Below are 26473 nucleotides of genomic sequence, written 5' to 3' on the forward strand. Positions count from 1 at the left end.
GTGATTCATTTAATAACTGTGGCAGGAAAGGTCGTAATATGGGGCAAAATAAGGATTCTCTTCCGAATTTTGCTCAGTGGGGTTTACTGTTGTCAATACCAATATTACATTGCCTTGAATATGGAAGGTGGAATGGTGGGGGAAGAAGAATCCGGTTGTTCTGTGTGCTATATGTGATTGTAAGTCTGCTTTTCTTAACAAAACTGATCTGTGAGGTAGGAAGAAGAGGGTTGGATTTCAGAGGAAAAGTGGTAAGTGAAGGTGCCAGCCTGCAAGGACTTAACTTTGCCTGTTTTCTCTTCCTAGTGGATTCCTCTCATGCAACATGGACGGCTGAGAACAGGGCAGTTTTGCCTGCCGGTTTCAGTTGACAAGCCTCCACCCAGCTATTCAGTGCTCACCCCTGATGTAAGTAAAGAGGGGGTTTGTTTTCCTAGAGGGCAGAAGCTGAACGGCCTTTCCTCACCTGGGCTTCATTGTGAAAATACCTCCTTTCTCACTTCCTACTCCCAGTGCCGCCTCTCTCAATTTGTGTCGGGCTTTGACTAATTGTAAGTTTTCATTTTTCAGAATTGTAGCCTACTTTATAATGACTACTAGACTTTCCACTGGCAGGACTTTTTATGCATTTTGTTTATAATGCTTTTTCTGGATTGCTTCTCTGTAGGTGCAGCTGCCTGGCATGAAGTGGGTGGATAATCACAAAGGGGTCTTCAGTGTGGAAGTTCTGGCTGTCTCCTCTGTCCACACTCAAGTCAGTGGTTGATCTTCCATGTTGCCCTAGGAAAACAAAAGAGTTGGGCTTGGTTGTATCATCATGTTGTTTTTCAGCTGGGAATTTGCATTAGTTTTTGCATTAGTTTTGTCCTTTCCAAGTCTAATATGGAAATCTTAGTCCACATATAAATTAATTTTCTTTTCACAAAATACATGCCAATCGTTTTTCGAAATTCATAATATATTTTGGCATCCAATGCATCCATTGAGAAAAACAGAATGTTCTTAGTTACTCTTAAGAGAATAAAATAGTCTGCATTAGAGACCAGATTTATGAAACAGCTATCTCACTAAACCTAAGAAAATAAAGGTGACTGTACAGCAGGCTTGGCAGTTCCTGAGGTTCTTACAATGAAAAATGATCAACCTTTGATAAATCCTAATCTTCCTTAATATAGAGTTGGGTATTATGACCTCCTCCCCCCCTCCCCCGAGATGTTGCTAAACTATAATCCCTTCATTCCTGGTCATGGTAGTTGGAGATTCTGGGCATTACAATTCAGCAGTATCTGGAGAGTCATAAATTCTTGTCCAACCTTAATATTTGATATGTATTTTTATCTCTATCACATCACATTATTGGTATAGATAAATGATGCTAAAGCTTAATAAATATTCTACATACTTTCTTTGTTCTGGCAGGATCCATTCTTGGACAAGTTCTTCACCTTGATACATGTGCTAGAAGAATATACCTTTCCCTTTCGACTCAAAGATGTGATCCTAACAGAGAACAACATAGAATCTGAGTTGAAATCTAGTGTGGGCAACTTACGAGTGGCTAGCCTGGAACCTTTGGTGGCCTTCAGTCATCAGATTCTCAACAAGCTGATCCAACTCATTGTGTACCCACCTGTTATTGCAGGGCAGATTGGTGAGTGCTGTATCTGTGGTCCTCTCTATTTCCTCTGAAAGGATTTTCTTGTTATCTGAGACAAGTGAAATAACATAAAGCCCCACTTTTTTTTTGAAAAATCCTCACTCTTACAGAGTTGGATGGAAGGGAACATGTTTGGGGTATGGGATGCCCTCCACTCACTAAGAAAATGGACCTTCACAAGGGTATAGGGTCTTCTGCTTGAGTAAGGGGTTGGACTAGAAGACCTCCAAGACCCTTCCAACTCTCTTATTCTGTTATTCTATTAAGTAAGAGAGATGAATTGTCTCTCAATGCCAGCATAACAAGGGTTGAAGTATCAATACACATTTCAGAGGGACAGACCTTTTTACAGCATCGCTGTGGATAACAGTGGTATGATTCTACTTGAGACAAGTAGCTAGCTGGTGCTGTCAGTTATTGTTGTATTTCTATTAGTCTGTTAGTGTCCTTGTACAGAAATTATTTTATTTTTTTCTGCCATAAATTTATTTTTAATATACTAAGTTATCATACACAATAATTTTCAAATGTTTTCTTTTTGCATTACATTGAATATATAACAGGTCCTATTTGACCAAAAACCTTTCAGTTATCTAATTTTTAAGAAATCTATTAAAGGCAGTCTTTTTATTAGCATTTTTTGTATTTATAGATGTATTTATATGCTGTTCATATCATTGTCCTTCTTATTGTTTGAAGTCAATCTTAGTGAGTTTTTGGGTGTCTTCTGCTATGTGAAGGAGTTTGTAGTGAAAAGAAACTCATTTTCACTTTATGCCAAACATTTTATTCACTGTAACATAGCACATAATAACAGACCAGTTCCCAGTCTTTTCTTTTTAGGAGGCCAGCTAATCCTCCCGCTACATGGGATACAAATTAAAAAGAAAAAGAGAACTTGCTTTATACTCCTAGAAGTACTTAAAAAAACCTCAAGCCCTGTAAAAGTTAAAAGGAAAGCCCAAAGCTGCTGTTGCCATCCATTGATACACCATGTTATTACCTGCTACCTGCAGTCTCTGCCTACTGAAAAGTTTCCCATCCCAGGATGAAAGAGATGATGCTGTGAAGCAGGTGAATTAGAAGAACTGCAGGAGAAATTCTTCCTGTGTCTTGTGTGCATAAAGTAGAAGAAAAGCCCTAAACATTCAGCCTCTGATAGTTTTAATAAAAACACAGTCAGTGCTAATATAATTCTGAACTCGTAGAAGCCTCTTCTAGTTTTTCATTCTGCACCCCTTTTTTCATTAGTAGGTGGGGAAACAGAGAAAATTTTACAGATGACTGTAGATACTAAACGTACTAAGAATTCTTAATATCAGTTAGAATGTCATCTTTGATATTTATTGTAAATAAATTGCCCATTTTTTGGTGTGTGTAATTTCTCTTCCATAACTAATGCTTGTCTTACTCTGTTTAGTCTCACCTTCCCCCATTTTTTTTCTTGCTTCTTCCAGTGAGCTTGGGTCGTGCAGCATTTGAAGCTATTGCTGTGATGGTGAACCAGATACACAAGAGCCTGGAGAATAGCCAAGATCAGCATGGCCACAATCATCTGTTGGCCTCTTACATCTCCTACGTTTTCCGTCTGCCTGTGATGGAGCCAGGTTTGCCAGGGATCACAAATGCTTGCTATATGTATGGGCGAGCAAAGAACTGTGTGTCTGATCATCTTTCCTTTTCGCTGTGTGCCATTTCCATGGCCTGCAGCTCAGGAGCTATCGGAGGCATTCCAAATACAGATAGTCCTTGACTTACAACAGTTCATTTAGTGACTGTTCGAAGTTACAACAGCACTGAAAAAAGTGACTTATGACCACTTTTCACACTTTACATCCCCATGGTCATGTGATTTACATTCGGATGCTTGACAACTGACTCACATTTATGACTGTTGCAGTGTCCCAAAGCCATGGGATCCCCTATTGTGAACTTCTGACAAGCAAAGTCAATGGGGAAACCAGATTCAATTAACAACCGTGTTACTAATTTAAGAACTGCAGTGATTCACTTAACAAATGTGGTGAGAAAAATCATAAAATGGGGCAAAACTCACTTAACAAATTTCTCACTTAGCAACATAAATTTTGGGCTCAATTGTGATCGTAAGTTGAGGACTAGCTGTATTCAGTGAGGACCTATGTTCACAAAAAAAATCCTTCACTTCTTATATTATTAATATATCTCTGTTAAAATGGATGAAGTAAAAGATAGCACCTTTTATCAATTTCAGTTGTATGCAAAGAACAAAGACTTGTTTACATTTGACATCTTTAGCTGAATGATTATAAACCTGGGATGACTGATTTAGATGCTGCTGAGATCTTAGAAACAAGCACAGGGATAGCCAAACCAGACTTCCAAGGATCAAGGGCAGCTTGATGGTTCTCTTAATTTCTGCAGAAGAGAATATCCTGAGCAGAAATCCTATCCTACTTGGGATATTCCATCTCCCAATTTGAAATTAAAAATAGAATTTGAGAGGCTCTGACTATAGGTAGTCCTTACTTAATGACCACAATTGGGACCAGCAACTCTGTCACTAAGTGACACAGGGATTAATGAAAATACCACATGATCAGACTTACAGTTTCACTTCTGCGGTTATTAAGCAAATCACCACAGGTTATTAACTGAGACATGTGACTCACCATGAATTATAGTTTTACTGCCAATTTCTCTATCAACTTTGCTTGTTAGAATCCAGCTATGAAGTGTGGTATCCTGACCGTGGGACATTGCAACAGTTGTAAACATCCATTGGTTGCAAAGTGCCCGAAGGTCAACCATAAGACCATAAGAGATATTGTGACAATCATAAATGTTGGGACTGATCATAAAGTTACATTTTTCAGCACCATCGTCATTTCAAATGGTCATTAAACAGGGCAGTCATTAAGTGAAGTCTGCCTGTAATGTGGTTGCTTACCCAGTCTCTCCATCTCCTCCCACTGTAGCAGCCAAGATTGAAAGTAGCATGACATGCTCCATTATAGGTAGCAGGAGGGTGACAGTTAAAATAGTACCCGTACAACATACAGTGTAAGAGAACATCCTGTAATAGCTTTTGTAACACTTCAGCATCATAACACAGAATTAAATTCAAGAAGCTCCAGTGGTGAAATTGCAGTAGAAAAAATATTTTAATGGGTTTTCTGAAAGGAAGGAGATGGAGTACCCTAATGGAAAAGAGGAGAGGTTATTCTCAAATTTATGGCAATTTCCCTCTCCTTGAATGAAAGAGAATCTAATAATGAACAGCCCAATTACGTATGAGAGAGTCATAGACATTTTTTAAACATCTGCATAAATGGTAGAGGAAGTCACTCTCCCAGTCTAACTCACTCTGTATTTCTTCCAGAGACTGAAGTGCCACCCCACAGTGGTACCCTTCAATATGCTACCTTGTCCCGTGCAACTGGGCGCCCTGTCAGCCTTCACCTCTCTCGTTCCAAAAGTATCAGCAACAGCAATCCTGACTTAACCACCACACCAACTTCCCCAGATGAAGAGGTCCAGAAGATTATCAGCAGCAAGGTTAGCACCGCTGAGACTTAAGGAGCAGGGGCAACGCTCTTCTGACCCTGTCCTTCGCAAGAAGAAGGAAGTTTCTTTAGCTGCTAAACGGTCTGCCTGAATTTTGGTTTTTGAAGTGCCAGGTGATAATCAGGCATTTTGGTGTTTCGCAATTCTAACACTGTGTTCTTGTGATTGTGTTTTATTGGTTGTGCTATTCTATATGCATGTTTCTGTTCTTATAATTGGTATTCTGCTGCTTTTGTACAGTTTTAATAGATTGCTCCCTACTCAAAAATTTTTTTTACTAATAGGCAATTTAGATATATATTAAATAAGTCCTACCACACAGAATGATTAAAAAAAACAGAAATGTAAAAATTTGTAGACCTAAAATGGTGCCCCATCAGTCTTTATGTTCCCTGCCTTTTCCAAGTGTGTGTGTGCTCATCAGATTAGCCTGGGCATCTATTTTACAGAGTGAGCTACTCCCAGATTCTAATCTGGACATGGGAAAAAAATGTTTTTTGTATCAAATGTGACCTAAATAATTTTCTTATCCTCTGATAAAGTCTGTTTCTCTCCGTTTTTCCTACCCAGCACAGAGAAGAGACAGAATAGTTAATTCTACCCAGAGAATATATGTTTTCCTCCCCCAACTCTGAGAGAACTTCCTTCTCTTGGTGTTAAGTTATAAAAAAATGCCTGTTTCAGCTGACTTGCATTGATCACCTGGGGAGATGGGACTGGGAAGGATGTGTGTATGTGAATGCATATGGGGTGGGCATATTTGTGTAAATTTGGGGAAAGCCATGCACCAACACCCATCCATTGTTGGCATTTTTGACAGATGAGATGTTTTCTTCCAGTCTTGCTTTGGGCTTCCTAGAGAAAGGTTTTCTTAGTTCACTTCTTTAAATAGAGTGCATTGCCCTGCATAATTTTGAGTTTATAGGAGAATAATCTGATTTTAGCTTTCCATGGAAGCAGCATTTACAGGGCTTATTCTAATATTTGTCTTACATGCAGTTATCTTTTTTATTTTTTCCCCCTTTTCCCTTTTTTTCCAAAGCCAAGTTAGAATTTTTTTTAAAAATGCAACCACCGGAACCATTAAACCACCAAAGCAACTTTAGAACAGTTCACAGTGAAACCACACCACCAATTTGATTCTGCTCAACATCTGTGCTATATGGCTGCACTATTAGAGGGAAATGGTCCTGTTATTTGGCAATTAGAGCTGCCCCCCTATATGGCCCAGGTTTATTACTGGCAAATATTTATCTACGTAATTCTATGAATTGGACTCAGATGGAATTATTAATAGAATGTAATTAATAAACCAATCTGAGAAAATCTCTCTGTGAGTGCCAGTCTTTATTATGTATATTATAAAATGACAGCTTAGTGGGCAGGGCAGCTGGCAGGAATAGCAAATACCCCAGAAGACAAGCTCAGGATCCAAAAAGATCTTGACAGACTTGAACAATGGGCCCTATCCAACAACATGAAATTTAATGTGGAGAAAAGCAAGGTTTTACATTTAGGCAGGAAAAACCAAAGGTACAAGTACAGATTAGGCGAAACCTGGCTCAAAAACAGTAACTGTGAGAGAGACCTTGGAGTCCTAGTGGACGACCACTTAAATATGAGCCAGCAGTGTATGGCAGCAACCAAAAACACTAATACAATCCTTGGTTGTATAAACAGAGGCATAATATCAAAATCACGTGAAGTATTAGTAACTATATATAAAACCTTAGTAAAACCACACCTAGAATACTGCATCCAGTTTTGGTCACTACATTACAAAAAAAAAAAGAGATTTTGGAAAAAGTTCAGAGAAGAGCAAGTAAGATGATTAAGGGCCTGGAGACAAAAACATATGAAGAACAGTTGCAGGAATTGGGTATGGCCAGTCTAGAGAAAAGAAGGACTAGGTATGACATGATAGCAGTATCCCAGTATTTGAGGAGCTGCCACAAAGAAGAGGGGGTCAACTTATTTTCCAAGGCACCAGAAAGCAAGACAAGAAGCAATGAATGGTAACTAATCAAGGAGAAAAGCAACCTGGAATTAAGGAGAAATTTCCTAACAGTGAGGACATTTAACCACTGGAACAGCTTGCCTTCAGAGGTTATAGGTACTTCATCACAGGAGGTTTTTAAGAAGAGCCTGGATAGCTACTTGTCTGAAATGGTGTAGGGTCTCCTGTTTGAGCATGGGGTTGGACTAGAAGACCTCCAAGGTCCCTTCCAGCTCTATTCTGATTGATTGGTTGGTTGGTTGGTTGGTTGATTATGAAATCTGGACATATTTGATTTAGAACAACCTATTTTCCTCAGATGTATTAAAGTATAACTCCTGGGATTCTGTCCTCAGGCTACTTTGAAGTTCAGCTCTGTTGCTCTTAGATGCTTGACTCTTGCCCCATACCATCAGCAAGGTCAGAGGGCTGCTGAGAAGAGATGTAAGAGGACTATAGTGTTGTTGTTCTCACTGGTAGGAGGAGAAAGCCTCACTTGATGCAGCAAAAATTGGATGATGTGATATGCAAGTGGGAAATACTGGGGGGTTTTTTGTTTTGGTTTTTTATTGTGACAATTTATAGTGTGCTAAGTGCTTTTAAAGGCTTCAGATGTCTTGTTGTTTCCTGCCAAATGTTGGAAAGAAATCATGCTGATTTCCACCAGATTTCTAGAGGAAGAAACAACTATAGAAGTTAGCCTGATTCATGTTTCTGAATAGCAGATCAAACAGCAAATTGAAATCCAAGAAGAGTTTTCTTTTCTGAAAAACAGAAGCAGCCATGCTGGCCATGAGTGGGAAAAGAATCTATATTAAAATAATAATTTTATTAGGCCAACTGCAGGTTTTCAAAACTACATGCAAGCATTTCAGATTTCAGAAACAATTTTCTCAGGCAAGATGTCTATACACACAGACACAGACACAGACACATACAAGCACAAAAAGAGGCAGAACCTCTTTTTCTCAAATAAATACTACATCCCTGCACTCTGTTCCAGTTATTTTTACATTCAAAAGCAATTCTCTCAGCAAATTGCACAGTAGGTCTGGCAGATTATGAACAATCCCTGGCTTTTAAAAAAATGTTTACATATGACCCATGGCCTGTTTCTATTCTTGTTCTGCTTCTCTAATGGAATAGCATTATAGGACTTGGATGATATGGATGTCCATGTCAGCATACCTAAAACTAGGAAATATACCTTGACAGTTCCAGATTCCCTTTTGGGTTTCATTGCACTCTCTGGCTTAAACAGAATCATAGCACTAAAATTCCTCTTCTTTCTTTGCAGCCACCTCCATCATCAAAATTTATCTCTTCTAAATTATAGCAACAGTGGTTGTTGCTTTTTCTGAAGCAGTCAATGTGGTTCTTTGCCCTGATCATTGTATCTGTTGTGATTATTTTTCCTTTCACACTGTTTTTCTACATATTGCCTAGGGGATCGACCGCTCTCACTCTTGGGTCAACTCTGCCTATGCCCCTGGAGGCCCCAAGTCTGTGCTTCGCAGGAACCATCCGAACTCCAGCACGGACCTGAAGCAGGTGCCTTTCCTCTCCCTCCCTCCCATTGTGCTTGTAGCTTCTCCCTTTGGCAGGCTTATCAAAGTTAATCTGCAGTTGCAGCCTGATTCAGTTGGAGAATAAAGTTTTCCAAATGGCTGAAATGGGAGGCTGCTGAGCACAGCACTGGCCATCAACCACATTTTCACGGACAATGAATTTTCTTACTTTATTGAACATTCCAATGTTTTCCATTTTCCCTTTGTCACTTTGAAAGTTTAATCGGATGCAGAATAGCATGACATGCCTTCTAGAAAAAAGAGCAGTGGCATGACAGGGAACATACAAGGCTTTCTTGCTAGGACAGTGCATATTGTTTTTGTTTTGGAAACATTTGAGCTGAGCACTATCAGAGAAAGAACTTGTCTGTAATGGCCTTTGGAAAATCTCGAATGCTTCCGTTGATAATTTAGATTTGTGCTTGCTCTATATCTGCTTCCTAACATCAGCTTCCTATCCTCATAGATTTATCCATGACAGTTTGTGGCTCAATAAAGCGAAAACAATCGCATTGGGTGGTGCTCTAATAAAATCTTCTTAATTGTTAATTTATATATTTAACTGTTGCCTTTGACAAATCCTTAAAATAGGGATAAACAAAATTTGGGGGAGGTGCATTGGCTCCTGCTAGCTACTTTTGCCAAGTAAGTGGGCTGTATTGTATCATCTATTTATATTCATTCCTGTTTCAAAAAGCAATATGTTCGCATGAATTAATTTTATTACGTTAAATGGCTGTTTAAACATTGAAGAAATCCTGCCCTCTTGGTTCCTATATGAGATTATATTAGGTAAGTGCTTGGGTTTTTTTTCCTCTGCAGATTTTCTTTTTGTAGCTGACAGGTCTTTGTGTCCTTCAGAGCAAAGCATTTGACCAGAAGTACCTCAGAGCAAGGAAAGGAATGTCTAGAATTAATAGTTTAGTTCAGGCTTTCCGAGTTCTCCAAGATCAAGAATAGATTGTGGTTTGTGCAGTTGATTCCTTTACCCTCTGCTGCATGCCTAGCCAATAAGAGGGTCCTAATTTTACCTGTACTTTTTGGTCAATCCAGAAATGTTCCTTTTTCCACACTGAGTGGAGAAGTGTTTTTGCTTCAACCCCCAAGCTGCAATCATAGATGGATGGCAGACATTGGTTTGGCCAGTGCTCTTTACCAGTTAGGACAAGCTCAGTTTTCTGTTTTAACTTTGGTGATAACATTGTTCTCCTAGCATTTCACAGTAGCCCTGGAAATAAATGATTAATTCTTTTGAGTCTTCAATCTAAGGAAAGCAGGCATTAGTGTTATTTATAGCAAACTTCCTCAATCAGTTGTCTTCCTGAAATATTTTATTTCAATTCCCAAATTCCTATTTGGCATAGTGAAGGTTGCTGTTATGGAGTGTAGCATCCTAAATATGGTGTGGTGGAAAGTGGGATTTCTTCTCTTCAGGAAAAAGTTAATATTCTACTTGAACATACTTGCTCTGTGAGCATTGCCAGTCATGTGCTTTTACTGATTTGCATATATATTTGGAGATGTGCATGTATTTGTGTGTGCATGTCTGCTCGCGTGCTGAACATCTGCAAGTTTGAATCAGCCTTCTGTTTCTGGAACAAGATGGTTTGTTTTCTAGATTTCATTACATAGAACAGTAATTGAGGTATATAACAAGAGTTATATTTTTTTTAGTTTTTCAATTTTTTTCTTACATTCTTCCTGAATCTCACTTAACAGATCTATAAAAAGTTGACTAGGGTTGCAGATTAGAAGTGAAGCTGTAGATATTAAAAAGAGAGATAAAAACTAATACAGCCAAATGTAAAATAAAAAAAATGAAAGAAAGCTAAAAGTGCAAGAAAGAAAAAAAGAAAAGAAAAATAGAAAAGAAAAAAGATACAAAGAATTAGCTTCTCATTTTTTCTACAACAGTTATAAGTACAATTGCAAAATAATCTCTTTATGGTTACAACACAATTCTCTTCTTTCTATAATCTATTCTGTCTAATCATCAAAACCATAAATTATGTTCATTTTTTTCTGTTTCACACAAAAAGACTATAAGGTATTTCCAGTCAGGTATAAACATAGATATTGACTTTTTTCTGATCAAAGTAGTCAGTAGATTAGAAGTGAAATTGATGGGTGATCTTCTAAGGCTCATGGCAAGGTAGAAGGTTAAGGATAATAACTAACAGCCCAGATAAGTTGTAACATGTTATTTAAAACAGGGAACAAAAAATGGTTTGGGAACTGGCTTCTCTTTGGAAACCATAATGGCCAAAAGATTGAGATTTGTTTTTGATAAAATATTGTTATATATTCAAGTCAGGATTGGGTGTGGATCTGTCTGTGTGTTTGAAAAAGAGAGAGATGAAAAAAATATTTTGAAAATATTGAACTAATATAGATTTCAGAGGCTATGATTTCTTTGCCATTGCATGATTGCCAGTGTGCTAGTTTTCCTACTGTCTTTTCATTCTTGCTCATACTATTTACTTTTAAACAAATCATGGCTTTATCCACAAGAGTATACAATTAAATTTTCTAAGCTGGCAAGATAATCATTCCCAGTTATTTATCTGCTTAACTTTTAATTTCGTAAAACACATTTTTTTTTTTTGCTCCCTGGACAGCTTACAACTTCTACCACAACTGTGTCAATTTTAAGCATGGTTTTGACTGTTGGAACTCATTTAGATGCGAATGAACCTTGGGCTTGCCAGTTCCTCTTGTCCTCTGTCAGAGTGAAAATTTTCTCTCTTTTTTAATATTACCACTGTTTTAGCTTATTTCCAAACCCTGACAAATGGGACCAGTCAGTCGTGGTGTTATGAAACAAGCCAGCTTAAAATCATGATTTTGTTAACTTATTTAAGTCTGCAGTTAAATTAACAGGCATTTAGATTTCAGATATAATGCTAAACTAACTGTTTGGTAACAGGAACAATGCTATTGATCTTTTCTTTACAGCCATTGGAATTCTTGAATTCTTGAAGTAAAGTGTTTAGGTATTAGTTTTATATCCAAACCAAGCCTGGGCATAGCTAGTTTGTAATTACATATTTGTAATGCTGGCATAGAAACAAAGACAGACTCTTGATCTATAACCTGTCCCGTCCATCTCCCAAATTGTGCTGTTCAGTTTCGAGATACAAGCATATACAGTAAGAAAGATTGGAGCCCAGGACTTGTCTTTTCCCCAATTCCAGATAGCTGAACAGACCAGAGTAAAAATAAACAGAATTCCTACCATTATAATGCCTTTGTCCAGTCATCCACGCTGCAGCACAGTAGGTAAACAAGCAGAGTAGGTAAACAAGCATACGGGGAGGATGAGTCTGATGCCAGGACAACTCCTGGGCAAAGGCTTGTCACGAACCAACAGGGAGATACCCAGTTTTACACTAAAAGAAAAAAAAAAGGAAAGTATTAGTTTCACCTGTTTATGTCAACTTTGGCAGTAAGATCCTTTGAGTTGCTTGATCATCTTGAAGCAGCTCCAGAATTAGTAAGTCCCCCAATTCTTATAACTTTCTATTTCCTGGCAAAATGTAGCTGGCTTTCAAATTCTGAGCAACTTCTCCTCAGGTAAGGAAGTCAGGCTCTTTTCCCTTAATCATCACTTCACCATTTCTTTCATTCTGGGTAACACCTCTTCACCATCACTGTTTCCTCTCTTTTTTATTTCTTGCTGCTCCTCCTCTCACAGGCTGCAGAGTGTGCACCTAATCGTATCTCCTCCTATCTTGAGAGCTCTACTTTTGTGCCGGCAGCTCCGATGAGACCAACAACCAAAAAGGTAGAGAAGGATTGTCAAGTAATCCAAAAATGTTCTCTGAAATGTTGATCCTAGGCACACTTGGGCGGGAGATGCACTGAAGGCATTTTAATCAGAAACTTTGTTGAAAACTGAAAGAGATGCCGTAACAACATGGTATAATAGGAATGAATGCATGGAATATGGCAACATAGGCTTTGCAGAGTGGCATAGCTTTGGCTGATGCTCATCTTTCCTTTTGCCATGAATACTCCAGAACCTGCTGACCACAAAAACCAAACCACAGTACAGTACTAATTATGATAAGCCGATCCCTTATAGTATTTCAGTTTACCAGATCCTTCTGTTTTCACTTTTCACTTCTGCCCATCTGTTCTAACTGAAGACCATATTAGCCTTTCCCACTTCCTCATTCACTTAGTACTTTGGTTTTTCCAGACATGATATGTAACTCCCCAGACTTTCCTCTCAAGCCAATCTTCTAAATTACACTTGGAGTCCAGAGAATTTACCAGGAAAGTGTGTGTGGACTTGGCTGTTCATGGCTGATTGACTTAGGCTGCCTGAAGTAGGAGCTGCTCCCAGTTGGAGCTTGGAAAGGGAGAACCACTATCATTTGTTGGCTACTTTAGTGGATGTGCTGTGATTGAAGTTTTTTTCCCTCCTTTATGCCCCTGATGGATGAGCAATATATGGATGACCTTTTTCAATTAAAAAAGCAGAGAAGGAAGCACTTCTGAAAGCATATCTATTTCTAAGTGTGCAACTGGTCTGGTGGATAGACTGTGCTATTACCTCTAGATATAGTAATTAGAGAACTCAAAAAGGCAAAGTTACAGGCCAGTCATGCCAAGTAGACTCAGTAGCATTAGTATGTATGTCCCAAATGCTTGGAATTTCAGTTCGAGTTGTTTAATGCACTTTCTCTAAACATTGGGATTTATTGTACTGTTTTAAAGCATTTGGTATCCAGCCATGAATGTAGATCAGACAGGTCATGAAGATGGATAATTTGGACAGCACCTATGTAATTTGATTGGGGATAACAACGCACAAAAATCTGATCCATTTTCTAGCTGGTTTTCGGAAAGTTGTCTGTACTTCTTGTGGGTCTTGCAGTAGCTTCTGGAAACAGAAAGACATGATGCCAAAATGTTATAATTTGAATTATAGCGTATTTCCAGATAAGCTTTTTATTTTGTGACTGCTCAGTCTTATTCAGAGAATTTTATATAAGGAGTCAAGACACCCTCACTCAGTGTAGTTTTCCCAGGTTTATGCTAATCCCACCACTTTTCCTGTTATATATTTTCTGTGGAAAATCTATTTAGGAGGGAAAAAATAACCAGTAGAGGTGCAATATGTCTTTTGCTTTGCAATATAGTACTAGGAGTCTGTCTGAAAGCATCCATGGAAGAACAGGAATAGGAATGATTCTGCAGGGCATCCTCTGAATAGTTCAGTACAGCATACCATGACCTTTGTTCTCTGTAACTGTCTTTTTGCTCTCTGGGCCTGCAGCTACTTCATGAAGAACTGGCCCTCCAGTGGGTGGTGAGCACCAGTTCTGTGCGGGAGGCTGCTTTGCATCAATCCTGGTTCTTCTTCCAGCTAATGGTATGTTCAAATTGCCAGTCTTTATTCTCAGAAACATTGGCTTCTCTTCACTTTAATTTTTATTTTTTTTAAATAAAATATTTAAAATATTTTAAAAAAATATTATTTTTTTAAAAAATAGGTAACCTTCTTGCTATCAGTAAAGAAATTTCTGTTTTGTACAATCCAAACATTTCCAATTTTCTGTTTTGTCCTATGTATTTAGATATAGTAATTGTCCTACCATTTGTATTTGGGAATAGAGGATTGGCGATCAATCATGATCACATACTTTCCAGATTTGAAATGAAGCTCTTGTTCACACATTTTGTCATACTAACTATTTCTAATTCTCCAGTAAGGAGGGTGAAAGAACCCATCAGTAAGGAAAATGACAAAACTAGTCAGGATAGAGATTGAATAAGAGTCCTTATTGGAAATACAATTCTTAGTTTACTAAAGCACAGGCTTAAGTACACTACTCTTGGAGGAACCACTCTGCCTAAATTGGCTGAGGCTGAGATTGGAATTCACTGGCTGGATAATTTGGGCTGATGCATACACACTCTGGCTCTCCATTGACAGGCGTTTGTGCTTCTTGCAGGTGAAGAGTATGGTGCACCACCTGTTCTTGTGTGACAAGCTAGAGGCCCCGCGCAAGACACGCTTCCCTGGCCGTTTCATTGATGATATCTCAGCCCTGGTATACACTGTCAGTGGTGAAATTGCTAGCCGTTGTCAGAAGGTTTGTGAAAGACTCTTAGGAAAAGTTCAATCTTACAGAGCTTCTATAATGTTAAAAAGAAATGGGGCAGGGCTTAATTTTATCTTAATTCCACAAAGTTGGGGCTATAACTTAAAATAGTTTCTCCTGGCCTCTGTTCTCTTCACTTCATGGAATATGGAGTATGACCAGGAGCTTCTTTAAAAATGCGCTGGGCAAGCTGATTCAGATAGAAGGAGGTCCTGCAGATACCTAGTTGCTCAGCTATGGGATTCATAGGTCAAAACAACACTTTGAATTATACCCAAAAATCTATTGGCAACCATTATAGGGTCTGAAAGACAAGTGTAATGTGCTTTTCATGAATAATACCCATCAGTAGGCAGTTGTTCCATTTCGTATTAATTGTGGTTTTCAAAAACAGCCCCAATTAAACCTCATTAGAATAGTCTAAAAACATAATTATGAGACTATATGTCATTGTCACAATAACCTTATGATATAGATAAGGCTTGTTCTGATACACTAGAGAAACCTGGCCAAAGACTGCCCGGCAGCAGCTTGTAACTACACAGACCTGTTCTCTCAGGGCCAGTGCCACTCCCATTAAGAAACAACACTGGAGCTGATTGACAATACTGAAGTAACTTTGTCTTGCTTGGTTTCAATTTCAACTTGTTTTGTCTAATCCATACCCCTACAGGTTCCAGTCAGCAGGACAAGACAGTCTTTCTGGTATGGGCTAGGTGGTAGTGTGCAGCTGGGTATCGTCACCATAATCTTGATGTTGCAATGGATGGGTCCCAGGAGTTTATGTAAATGTTAAACATGAGGGGACCCTCCTGAAGCACTCCATAAATGAAGGACCACCAAGCCAATGTCTTCTCTCTAACCATCACTGCATTTACCTACTAAGGAAAGAGCAAAACAGTGTTTTGCATTCCCAACCCTTGCAGGGCTTGGGTATAGCATGGTTGATGCTCTTGAAAGCTGCCGAGAAGATAATAGGACCAGAAGGGATATAATAGCCCCGGCTGGTCCCAGGGAAGATAATCCACCGGAACAACTGACACTGTTTCCACCCCAGTCATACTCAAGCTTGAATCATGACTGAAAACAGTCTAGATAATCTGCTCCCTCAGAGCATCCTGAAGTTCAGTTTCTACTATCCTCTCAACAACTTTACCTAAAAAGGGAAGATTGAAGAATGGATCATATATGCCAAACTTTACAAATTCTAAGCTTGGTCAGCTCTTTGTTTAACTTTACCAATGAAGCAAATATAACACATGTTGGTATAGTAAGATCCATGTTTTATTGTATAGGCCTGGCTGTATTTGCATTTTGCCTGCTGTGCCTTCACATCAGGTGTGGAGAGTATGAAAAACCTTCTCTAATTTCCACACTCTGCTGCTGCACTCTGTGTACCAAAGGCATTTTAGGTAGGACAAATTCATAAATAGTTCTGCTCTTTCCATAGGATGTGGAGCTGGTGGAGCATCTCAACAGTAGCCTGGCCTTTTTTCTCAATGATCTGCTGTCATTCATGAATCGTGGCTTTGTCTTTGATCTTCTGCGTTCTTATTATAAGCAGGTAATAAGAGTGTGTCTTTTTCCCAGAGTTATCAGTTTCCTGTTGGGAAGAGGACACTTTATTAGACTCAGAGTGCCAGGATGACTATGGGAAATAATTTTGCATTGCAGGGCTTAACTGTTTGAATGGTCTCTGTAAAGCTTAGAAAGTAGCCATGATTGTAATTTATACTAGTTCCCTTGAGAGAACATGTATTTCTACAAAAGATCTGAATTCTTTCTTCCAGATTCTTAATGATGTGTACTAATGCACCTCTTTCTTCAGTAGTCATTTCAGAGAAGGGTGAGAAAAAATAATAAACACAGATTCATGAATATGGTTAACTTACTGTTCACAAATAGTTGTGAACAGTAAGTTACCACATAAATAGATTTTCTCCATGATGATCTCTCAATAATCAGTCTTCCACTGTAACTGAGTCATCTACTTAATCATTCTATTTTTCCCTTCCATCTTTCCCAGCATCACAGCTTTCTCCAAAGAGCCAGATCTTCACATCATCACGGTCTTGCTAATCAAGATAAAAATGCATACATTTAATTGGGCACATTTCACATGGCTGCAATTCCAGCATTGTGGCTCTTGGGACAAAAAATAGATTTGTTTATTTACCGTTTATTTTTATTTATTTATGAAATATATCTGACAGCTAGAAACCAGCTGGAATCTAAGTGGTTTATGGAGTTTAAATATTTAAAAAAGAGTGCAGATTAGAAAAATAAAAAAGTGGCTAAAGTTAAAAATGACCAGACTGTGAAAATAGCACCACTATATAACACCAGAAGCCCTCCAAAAGAACTGTTTTTCAATTGTTTCCAGAAGGACATGAGGGTGGGGCCATGATGCTTCATGGGGCAGGCAATTCCCGAGGAGGAGAAGAACTACTACAGAGAAGGCTGGCCCTTATTAGGCTCCTTCCACCAGATCTCCTGGTAGGAGGGAACCTTCCATGGGCACTCCCTACTTGTCTAGGTGGGACAGGCAGAAACTGGTGGGGAAGGACAGACCCTAAAATATCTACCCCCGAGCCATATAGGGCTGAATATTTTGAATTTTTGTCTGGAAGTTGAATCATGGCAACTGGACTTCTTTTCCTTTTTGGTTTGAAGCATTTCACTGCTTATCCAAGTAACTTCTTCCATCTGATATTTGGATAAGCAGCTAAATGTTTCAAACCAAATAGGGAAAGAAGTCTGGTTGCCATGACTCAACTTCCAGACAACTCTACCTGGATGACTGAGAAGCTTAATCAACATTCTAAATTTCTGTACAACAAGAAATCAGGAGTAACTGCTTTGCTTAAGTTCCCTTGTATATCATTCTGTTCTGTTTTCAAATATATCTTTTGGTTCTGTTTGGTTTCCCAGGGCATGATGTCAGCCTTCCTGAGTATGCCAAACAGGAAACATGACTAGATGAACTAAGCCTACTTTATTGCAAAGCTACATTAACAAAATATTGCAAGTGTGAAAGTACAAATCTTCCACTATCACTGTCAACTGTCTGATCTATTAGGGTGAATCCTTCCTAACTTTCTTCCTCTGACCATTAAGTTCCTTCTCTTTTCTGATTGTTTCTCAGGCAGCAAGATTACACAAGATTAAATTACGTGCCTCCTGACCTTAATTCTTTACCCTCTCCCCATTCCATACATGCATAAAGATGTAATAGGGCTTCCGGGAGACACTTATGTAGAGAAATGGAATTGGCTTCTCAAATAGGGAGAAGGGCAATAGCAAGGAAGTTTAGAATAGAACATTAATAGTTCAATAGTTTTACTATGAATGGCTGCTTTTATTCAGTCATTCTGTTGCTTATTCATGCATTCATGATTTGGTACAAAATTTTGGTACCAAAATTTCTTCTCAGTAACTCAGCTTTTTGAGTTTTTCTAAGTTCATACTTGTGATACCTATATGCTGTCCAACCATCTTCTTCTGGTCTCTTTTCCCATTACTTTTGATTTTTCTAAGGCTAGCGGCTGATGCTAATAGGAGATCTTTGTGGTAGAAGAGGAATCCTCCCACTACATCAGCAAGTTATCTTTAGGAATCCAGTATTAAGTCCAACTGTGTCTATACTTCATTTTGCTGTGCACTTGTTTACTTCGTTCAACTGTCCTAACTTCAATATATTTTTAAAAAAATATTGGCTGTGAAGTGGTATCATTTCTACATAGAATATTTTGGGTCTCATTCTGTGTTCCTTTTCATTCCCCAAAGCTAATTCAGCCTCCTTGTTACTTCTTGTAGAAAGGTTTGCTTGCTGTCTTTTATGGATGCACCTGGAGATAGAGGGACCTGTCCATGATATATATTTTGAGCTTCTAATTTAAACTCTTGAGTACTGTATGGATTGCTGGGATAATGTTTTTCTGAGCCTAGAAGATGGATCTGCATTGCTACACTAAGGCTAGCATAATTCAAGTTTTTTTTTCTACTTCTCCAGATCAATAACTGGCTGTTGACCACACAGAACCCTAATGCCCTCATTGCTCTCAGAATGGACTTGATCCGTATCGTCTGCAGCCATGAACATTATGTCACCCTAAATCTTCCCTGCAGTGGCCTTTCCCCTCCTGCTTCCCCTTCTCCCTCCATCTCATCAGCAACCTCCCAGGTAGGTAGAACAGCATGAAGGAAGAGGATGAGAGACAAGAGCTTCTTGTTGAAAATCAGGTTCTCCCCTTCAGTATTCTCATCAGAAGTCCCATTGAGAAGTTGCCACCTTGATTGATTGTGGAGGTTCCAGTTAGCTGCCAGGTTTTAGATGGATCTGTGAATTTTTCCCTGTTTAAAATAATACTGAGGTAAAGGAAAAAGACTGGTGGCCGGGAAAAATTTGCCAGAAAAATAGGGCTTCGGGAAAAATATAAAAAATGGGATATGTTGCTTTTTCAATGCCTGCATCTTTTAGAAGAAAAGCAAGATATCAAAATAATGACGTGTAAAAAAGGCAAGTAAGGAGCAGGCTAAGGACAGGAATTAGCAGAATTGCCATGGATAAGACAACAGTGACCGGAGGTTGCAGCAGAATATTCTTTTCTGGGAAGAGAGTATTATTCTCATATGAGGGAAAAGAAGCACTTTCCACTACTGGAGAATGTATACTACTGAGTTATCTGTTCTTTTTTATTGGCACTGCTGCAGCCTTTTACCTCCTCTCTCTGTTTTCCTCTACCACCCACTCAATATTGCAAATAATCCCTAAAAGGGAGATGGGGAGCCCCTGAGTGATTCAGAGTGAAATGATGGATAATAGCTGCTGCGGTTGTGGGGGGGAGAGGCTTGGATTGCCACCCTTTGCTTTGCATTCATGAGAGCAGAAATTACGCAAGGCGCAGCTTTGCCTGTTTTTTCATGGGCCACCTCCTCTTTGCAGAGTTCGGCGTTCTCCAGCCACACACAGGACCAGCAAGTGGCCAGCATGTTTGAGCTCTCTGTAGCTTTTCGCCAACAGCATTTCCTGGCAGGCTTGGTGTTGATGGAATTGGCACTCATCCTGGAGCCTGATGCAGAGGGGTAGGTATGATCTATTGAGGAAAACAGAAGCGCTATGGCTGCATGTGCCTTCCTCCGTCTCCTGACCACAATAGCCAAAAATGGGAGATACTATCTTCCACTCCTTCAAACGAGAAATTAGTGTAAAACAATGTGTCTCAACTTTGTTAACTTTAAGGTGTGTGGACTACAATTCCCAGCATGCTAATTAGGAAATTCTGTGTTGAAAATTCATGCATCTTAAAACTGCCAAGATTGAGAAACTCCCTACTCTGAAACCCTGAAGACAAATAACAGAAAATCCTGATGCCCTGTCCACCTGGGACCTTCATTTTGCCCTCCCTCTTAAGTGTAACCAAGGGCCACTAAAAGACTGTCCATCCTTGGTCAAGGAGAGAATTTGCAGTGAAATATGTGTTTTTAATCTCTTTTCCTGCAAATGTCAAAGTTCCGTCTGAGGCAGTGCATCACTGAATAAAGCAAGTCACAGAAAAGAGACAACACTGAAATAGAAAACAAGCTTTTGTCGTGTGTGACCCCAGTCATGCAGGGGGTTTTTTGGCAACCATATGGAAGTGGTTTTCCACTGTCTTTTTCCAGGTTGATTTTGATTTCCGAACCTGGCTGGAGCCTGGTCTTCCTTGATAGTTTTCTATTCACAGGTGAACCAGGCTGGACTCTGCCTAGCTTCCTAGTTCAGAAAGGGTCAGCCTGGTGCTGCCACCTGCAGGTCTGTGAATATTTTTTTTATTACTTCCTTATGGCAATTGGCCTTCTAGAATGAGGGAAGGACTTGGAGGCTTCTTTATTACCCTGTGGACAATGGCCATCATTTTTCTTTGTCCATGGAGGAGTGAATGAAATAGCAGTGTTTCATGTTTCTATTCTAAAAATCTTTCCCTCCCTCCATCAGGGCATTCTTCCTGCATAAGAAAGCCATTTGTACTCTACACAACCTGCTGTGCAATCATGACTCTGATATCCGCTACAGGGACCTTACTGTGCGAGCCCAAGTTGCTCAGCTCTATTTGCCTCTGATTGGCATCATCATGGATGCTCTACCGCAGCTCTATGACTTTACAGGTAAGGCCAGGAGTGGGTGGTGGTGGTGGAGAGTAACACATGAAACTGCCAGTGTGTGCAGACATTGCCAAAGGAGACCACTTTTCTAGACCACTGTTGCCAGTGGCAAGTCTGTGGCGCGATGAGCCTTGTGATCTCCTGCAAGCGGCGGCAGCGGCATGATTGGCGCGATGAGCTGTGCTGCCTTCTGCCACAAGTGGCGTGATTGGCGTGATGAGCCTTGTGGCCCCCTGCCATCATTGACGGCAGCGGTGCAATCATTGTGATGCGCCACGCAGCCTTATGCCACAAGCAGTGGCAGTCTCGCGATCAACACAATGCTCAGCGCGGTCTTATGCTACAATCGGCAACGCGATCGGCGTGAGTGGTGGCAGCGGCACGATTGGCACAATGAGCCACGCGGCCTCATGCTGTGAGCAGCAGCTGCAAGTGGCAGCAACGTGGGGATGCAGTGTGGGAGGTTGGGGCGGGGAGGCCTGGCTGCAGCGGTCCTAAGGCAAGCAGGGAAGACTTCCTCCAAAAATAAGACCTGGTGCTGCTTTTGGAGGCAAAAAAATTATAAGACCGGGTCTTATTTTCAGGGAAACACAGTAGCTTTGCTTTCTACACCTGATCAAATTGTTTAAAGCTGCTACTTTTATTAAACACAGCCATTATATTTCAAAGCTTAAAATCAGGAGACTTTCTTTATATTTTATTCTGCTTCTAATCTCTTTGACAATTAGTTATAGCTTTTCTTATCAATTTTTCTATTTCTGTTTGTTCTGATTCTTCAGTTAAACCATTGGTGATGGGTACAAATTGATTACCGATATTTATGTCACTTGATTCCAGCATACAGATGATAAATGTCAGCATTAATAATATATTTTATAATTGTTCTGTATTGTTCATTTTTTGTATCAAAGGATCTTTTTGATACAAGGAAAACAATGTGTAAAATTAAAATCAAAGCTGTTAATAGATTATGATTTGCTGAACATAAAAATAAGGACATGATTATTTCACATAAATGGCTACATCCATTTTCCTTCCTTCTCTTTTTTTCTTTTTTTCTTTTTAAAAAAATATTTTATTGGGTTTATATGAATAAGGAAAAAACTAGGAACAATACAGGTATGGGGAAGGAAGGGAATGGGGAATTGGGATAAAAAAAGGGGTAAGTACAATAATCTCATGCTTTAACAAACAAGCAGCCATCCGGATCATAGTGGTGAATAAACATAATTCATATCATACTCGGCCATTTTAAAATAAGATTAAATATAATCATGTTACTAATAAATATTAAATAGATAAAATTCTTCTATGTATGTAAACATAATTAATAAAATCTCAACTAATCATAAATATCAACATTAACAATAAAAAACACTAAAAATAAAGCTGTTATCAACCTAGTGACTATAACTCAATTAGACATCCATCATTTATTCTATAATATTAAATTCTTTTCAAATTCTAACGCGTCTCTAACCATTGATAAAATTTTTCCCAAGTTTTAAAATAAACTGAATCATCTTTCTCTTTCATCTCCAATGTTAATCTATCCATTTCTGCACAGTCTAGAATTTTAGTAATTATAGTCTGGTCAGATGGTAGATTTTCATTTTTCCAAAATTGGGCAAATACTATCCTTGCAGCTGTTAAAACATGTAATATCAAATAGTCATTCTCCTTACCATAATTAGGTCTTAATATTCCTAGTAAAAACAGTTCCGGTTTAAATTCTATCTATATTTTCATCATCTTTTCCAGCCATCTATGAATCTTAGACCAATATTTCTTAGTGTTAGGGCATATCCACCAGGCATGATAATAAGTGCCTGGCTGTTGTTTACATTTCCAACAAGTATTCGATGCATTTTTAAACATTTTCGCTAAATGAACTGGTGTCATATGCCATCTATAAAACATCTTATATAAATTTTCTTTATATGCTGCTGCTTTGGTAAGCTTAATATTTTTGTCCCAGAGTTTTTGCCAATCTTCTAAATCTATAGAATATCCAAAATTCTTTGCCCATACTATCATTGTTTCTTTTACTTGTTCTTCTTCCATCTTCCAATTTAAAAGAAATTTATAAAGTTTCCTAATCAAATTCTCATCCGTTTTTAATAAAATTTTGTCTAATGGAGTCTGTTCTTTGTAAAATCCTATTGATTTTATGTCTTTTTTGTATCTTGGTTGAATTTGCAAATAGGACCACCATGTTAAGTCAATACCTTGTTGTTGAAGAGTTTGCCTGTCCTTAAGTTTTTCATCTTTATCCAAATTGTCTTTATAACTAACCAGCTTGTCATAATTAATCAAATTTGGATAAGCAAATGCTTCCATTGTTGAGAGCCACTCAGGTATTTTCATATACATTTTATGTCTAATTTTCTCCCATTCTGAAAGTAATACATTTCTTATAGCGTGATTTTGAAAATATTTATGCACTTTAGCTTTCTCATACTATATAAAGGCATGCCAACCTAATTGAAGATCATGTCCCTCTAAATAAAGCAGTCTTTTGTTTCTCAGTACAATCCATTCTTCGAGCCAAAGCAGGATAGCTGCTTGATAATAAAGTCTCCATTCTGGAAGTCCAAAGCCCCCTCTGTCTTTGGCTTCTTGTAACAGTTTACATTTAATTCTGGCTTTCTTTTTTTGCCATATAAATCTTAGTATTATTGCATTTAAATCATCAAAAAATTTCTTGTTCAGTTTAACGGGAACTGTTTGAAATAAAAAAATTAGCTTTAGTAGAATATTCATCTTAACCGTCGCTATTTTTCCTAGTGGTGATAGTTGAAGATTTTCCCACTTTTCCAAGTCTATTTTTCCAAATAGACTTTTCCAAGTCTATTTTTATTTGTTTCATTACTCTCTCATAGTTATCTTCTTTTAATGTTGTATATTTTGCAGTTAGATAAATGCCCAAGTATTTAACTTTTTTGACTATTTGAAGGTTTGTCATTTTAGTAAGTTGAGCTTTCTGTTTGTCTGTCAGATTTTTGTTAATACTTTAGTCTTTTCCCTATTAATTTTTAGTCCTGCCACTTCTCCAAATTTCTCAATTTTCTGCAAGAGTTTATTAGCTGTTTCCAATGGCTCCTCTAAAATAAAGACCAAGTCATCCACAAAAGCCTGTAATTTATATTTCTGGTCTTTAATCTCCAGTCCTTTAATTTCCGTATCTTGTCTAATATTTCTAGCCAATACCTCTAGTGTAAGAATAAATAACAAGGGAGACAGTGGACATCCCTGTCTGGTACTTTTTTTGATATCAAATCGATCTGTATAGTCTCCATTTAAAAGAATTCTTGCTGTTTGTTTCTTATAAATTGGATTGCTTTATTAAAATTCTCACCAAACTCAATTTCTTGCAATTGCTGAAACATAAATTGCCAATTTAAATTATCAAAAGCTTTTTGTGCATCAAGAAATATAAGTGCCATCTGGTTCCCTGGATGGTTTTCGTAATATTCCAAAACATTTAAAATAATCCTCAAATTGTTCTTTATCTGTCTTTTTGGTAGGAAACCATTTTGATCTGAGTGAATAAATTCAGTCAATTTTTTTTTCATTCTTTCTGCCATTATTGCAGCAAAAAATTTATAATCAACGTTTAGTAACAATATTGGCCTATAGTTTTTAATTAATGTAAGGTCAGTATCTTCTTTAGGTATCAAAGTAATATTAGCTTCAGTCCATGAATCCGGTATTTTTGTCTGTGTGAGGACTTCATTACATAGATCTTTCAAGGTTGGAGTTATAGTATCTTGTAACGCTACATAGAATTCTGCAGGAAGTCCATCAGGTCCTGGTGTTTTATCTTTCTTTTGCTTTTTTATTGCCTCTGTAATCTCCATCATTGAAATATTCTCATTCGACCTCTGTCGCATATTCTCAGGAACTTTTGGAAGTTTTGCTTCTTTTAAATAATCCTAAATTGCCTCTTTGGAAACCAACTCCGCCTTATAAAGTGTCTCATAATCGCTAAATGTGAAACACTCATCTTCTAAAACTTGTATTTATCTGTAATCCAATATCAAGCCTGATGGCCAATTTAGTTATAATCCAATAATAGGGCCCAATGGTCAATTATAATCCACCGAATAGCTCAAGAAAAGAGAAAAAGAAGCAAGAAGGAAAAAATATATATAATCCAGTGCCCTCCTATTGTCAAATAACAGGGCCGAAAATAGTTTAAAAAGTACAAAAGCCAAATAAAAATAAAGGTAACAATATCCAATAAAAATATTGTCAAAAGGCAGGAAAAAGTATAAAAAGAAATACAGAGTCTCTAAACACCAAAAGAAAACAAAAAAGGAGCTTAAAAGTATTTTTATATCCACACGGTAAAGCTAACAAAAGAGAACAATAAAAAAGAAAAAGCAGTATCCAATTTATAGTCCAGTTAGAAACTTACAGGTCTTCTTTTGTAAAGAGAAAGGATGCAGACACAAAGATTAAAAAAAAATAGCCTCTCTTAATAATCTCCAAGAGAGATAGGAATGTCTGGGCATGCAGCCAAATGTCTGGGCGTTGAGCCAAACTCTGCAGCTGAATCAACAAACTTAGTGAAAAAAGAGAACAAAGGAAAAAAGTTGCAAAATAACCACCAGGGGACACTCTTTCTTTCCTCACCGTTTAGATCAGCGGTTCTCAACCGTCCTAATGCCGCGCCCCCATGCACCCACGTGACCACACGTGACCCACACGCATGCACCCATGTGACCCACACTTGACCCGCACGCACACACCCACGTGACCACACGTGACCCACACGCACGACCACACGTGACCCAGGAGCATAGAGATGGCTCTCCTGCTCGAGCTAGAGCGACCCCCTCAGCCGGCCGAATCTCGCTGCCGGGAAGGAGAGGAGAGAAAAGAATGGGAGAGGGGACAGGAGAGGGGGAGAAAGGGGGGTAGAATTTAGAAAAGAAAAGGAAAGAAAAAGAAACTTTTGTGCGGAGCCGGCAATCGCGGAGCAAGACGCCCGTTTGGTGTGGAGGCAGGCAAGCCCAGGCGCTCCTGGGCGGCCATGGCAAGCGGCAGCGACAACGCAGGCCGACCACCGGCTGGGCCACCAGCTGGCCCAGCCCAAGGGAGGTAAGGCACCCGCCGGGCCCCACGCGCGCCAGCAACCCTCCCTGCGCCCGCCGTTGCTCCGCTAGCCTTACCTTGGCCACCGCACGTTCGGTGCGGCAGCAGGCAGACCCAGGCGCTCCTGGGCGGCCATGGCACGCGGCAGCGAGGGAGCAGGGCGACCACCAGCTGGGCCACCAGCTGGCCCAGCCCAAGGGAGGTAAGGCACCCGCTGGGCCCCACGCGCGCCAGCAACCCTCCCTGCGCCCGCCGGCCTCCCACCTCCCACCCCTGGCCCTCTTTTACTTACATTTAGTAGTTGCTCAGCAGGGAGGGGTGGAAACGTCCAGAAAGCTCGCCTTAGCTT

At 39.0% G+C, this 26473-nt stretch overlaps 1 protein-coding gene across 1 annotated transcript in view; it reads left to right on the forward strand.

Moving 5' to 3' along the window:
* LOC107293279 (dedicator of cytokinesis protein 7) overlaps positions 1 to 26473 on the forward strand; it is a 113979-nt gene that overhangs the window by 43739 nt on the left and 43767 nt on the right. Inside the window, exons 14-26 of the mRNA XM_029285356.1 lie at positions 307 to 408; positions 668 to 754; positions 1420 to 1651; positions 3115 to 3264; positions 5019 to 5194; positions 8646 to 8750; positions 12462 to 12551; positions 14052 to 14147; positions 14731 to 14871; positions 16331 to 16444; positions 18893 to 19063; positions 19826 to 19965; positions 20858 to 21027. Of these exons, the coding sequence (XP_029141189.1) occupies positions 307 to 408; positions 668 to 754; positions 1420 to 1651; positions 3115 to 3264; positions 5019 to 5194; positions 8646 to 8750; positions 12462 to 12551; positions 14052 to 14147; positions 14731 to 14871; positions 16331 to 16444; positions 18893 to 19063; positions 19826 to 19965; positions 20858 to 21027 (1774 nt within the window). The remainder of the gene's footprint in view (positions 1 to 306; positions 409 to 667; positions 755 to 1419; positions 1652 to 3114; positions 3265 to 5018; positions 5195 to 8645; positions 8751 to 12461; positions 12552 to 14051; positions 14148 to 14730; positions 14872 to 16330; positions 16445 to 18892; positions 19064 to 19825; positions 19966 to 20857; positions 21028 to 26473) is intronic.

The sequence above is a fragment of the Protobothrops mucrosquamatus genome, unplaced genomic scaffold (genome assembly GCF_001527695.2).
Source record: "Protobothrops mucrosquamatus isolate PMUCROS unplaced genomic scaffold, P.Mucros_1.0 scaffold1563, whole genome shotgun sequence".
NCBI lineage: Eukaryota > Metazoa > Chordata > Lepidosauria > Squamata > Viperidae > Protobothrops > Protobothrops mucrosquamatus.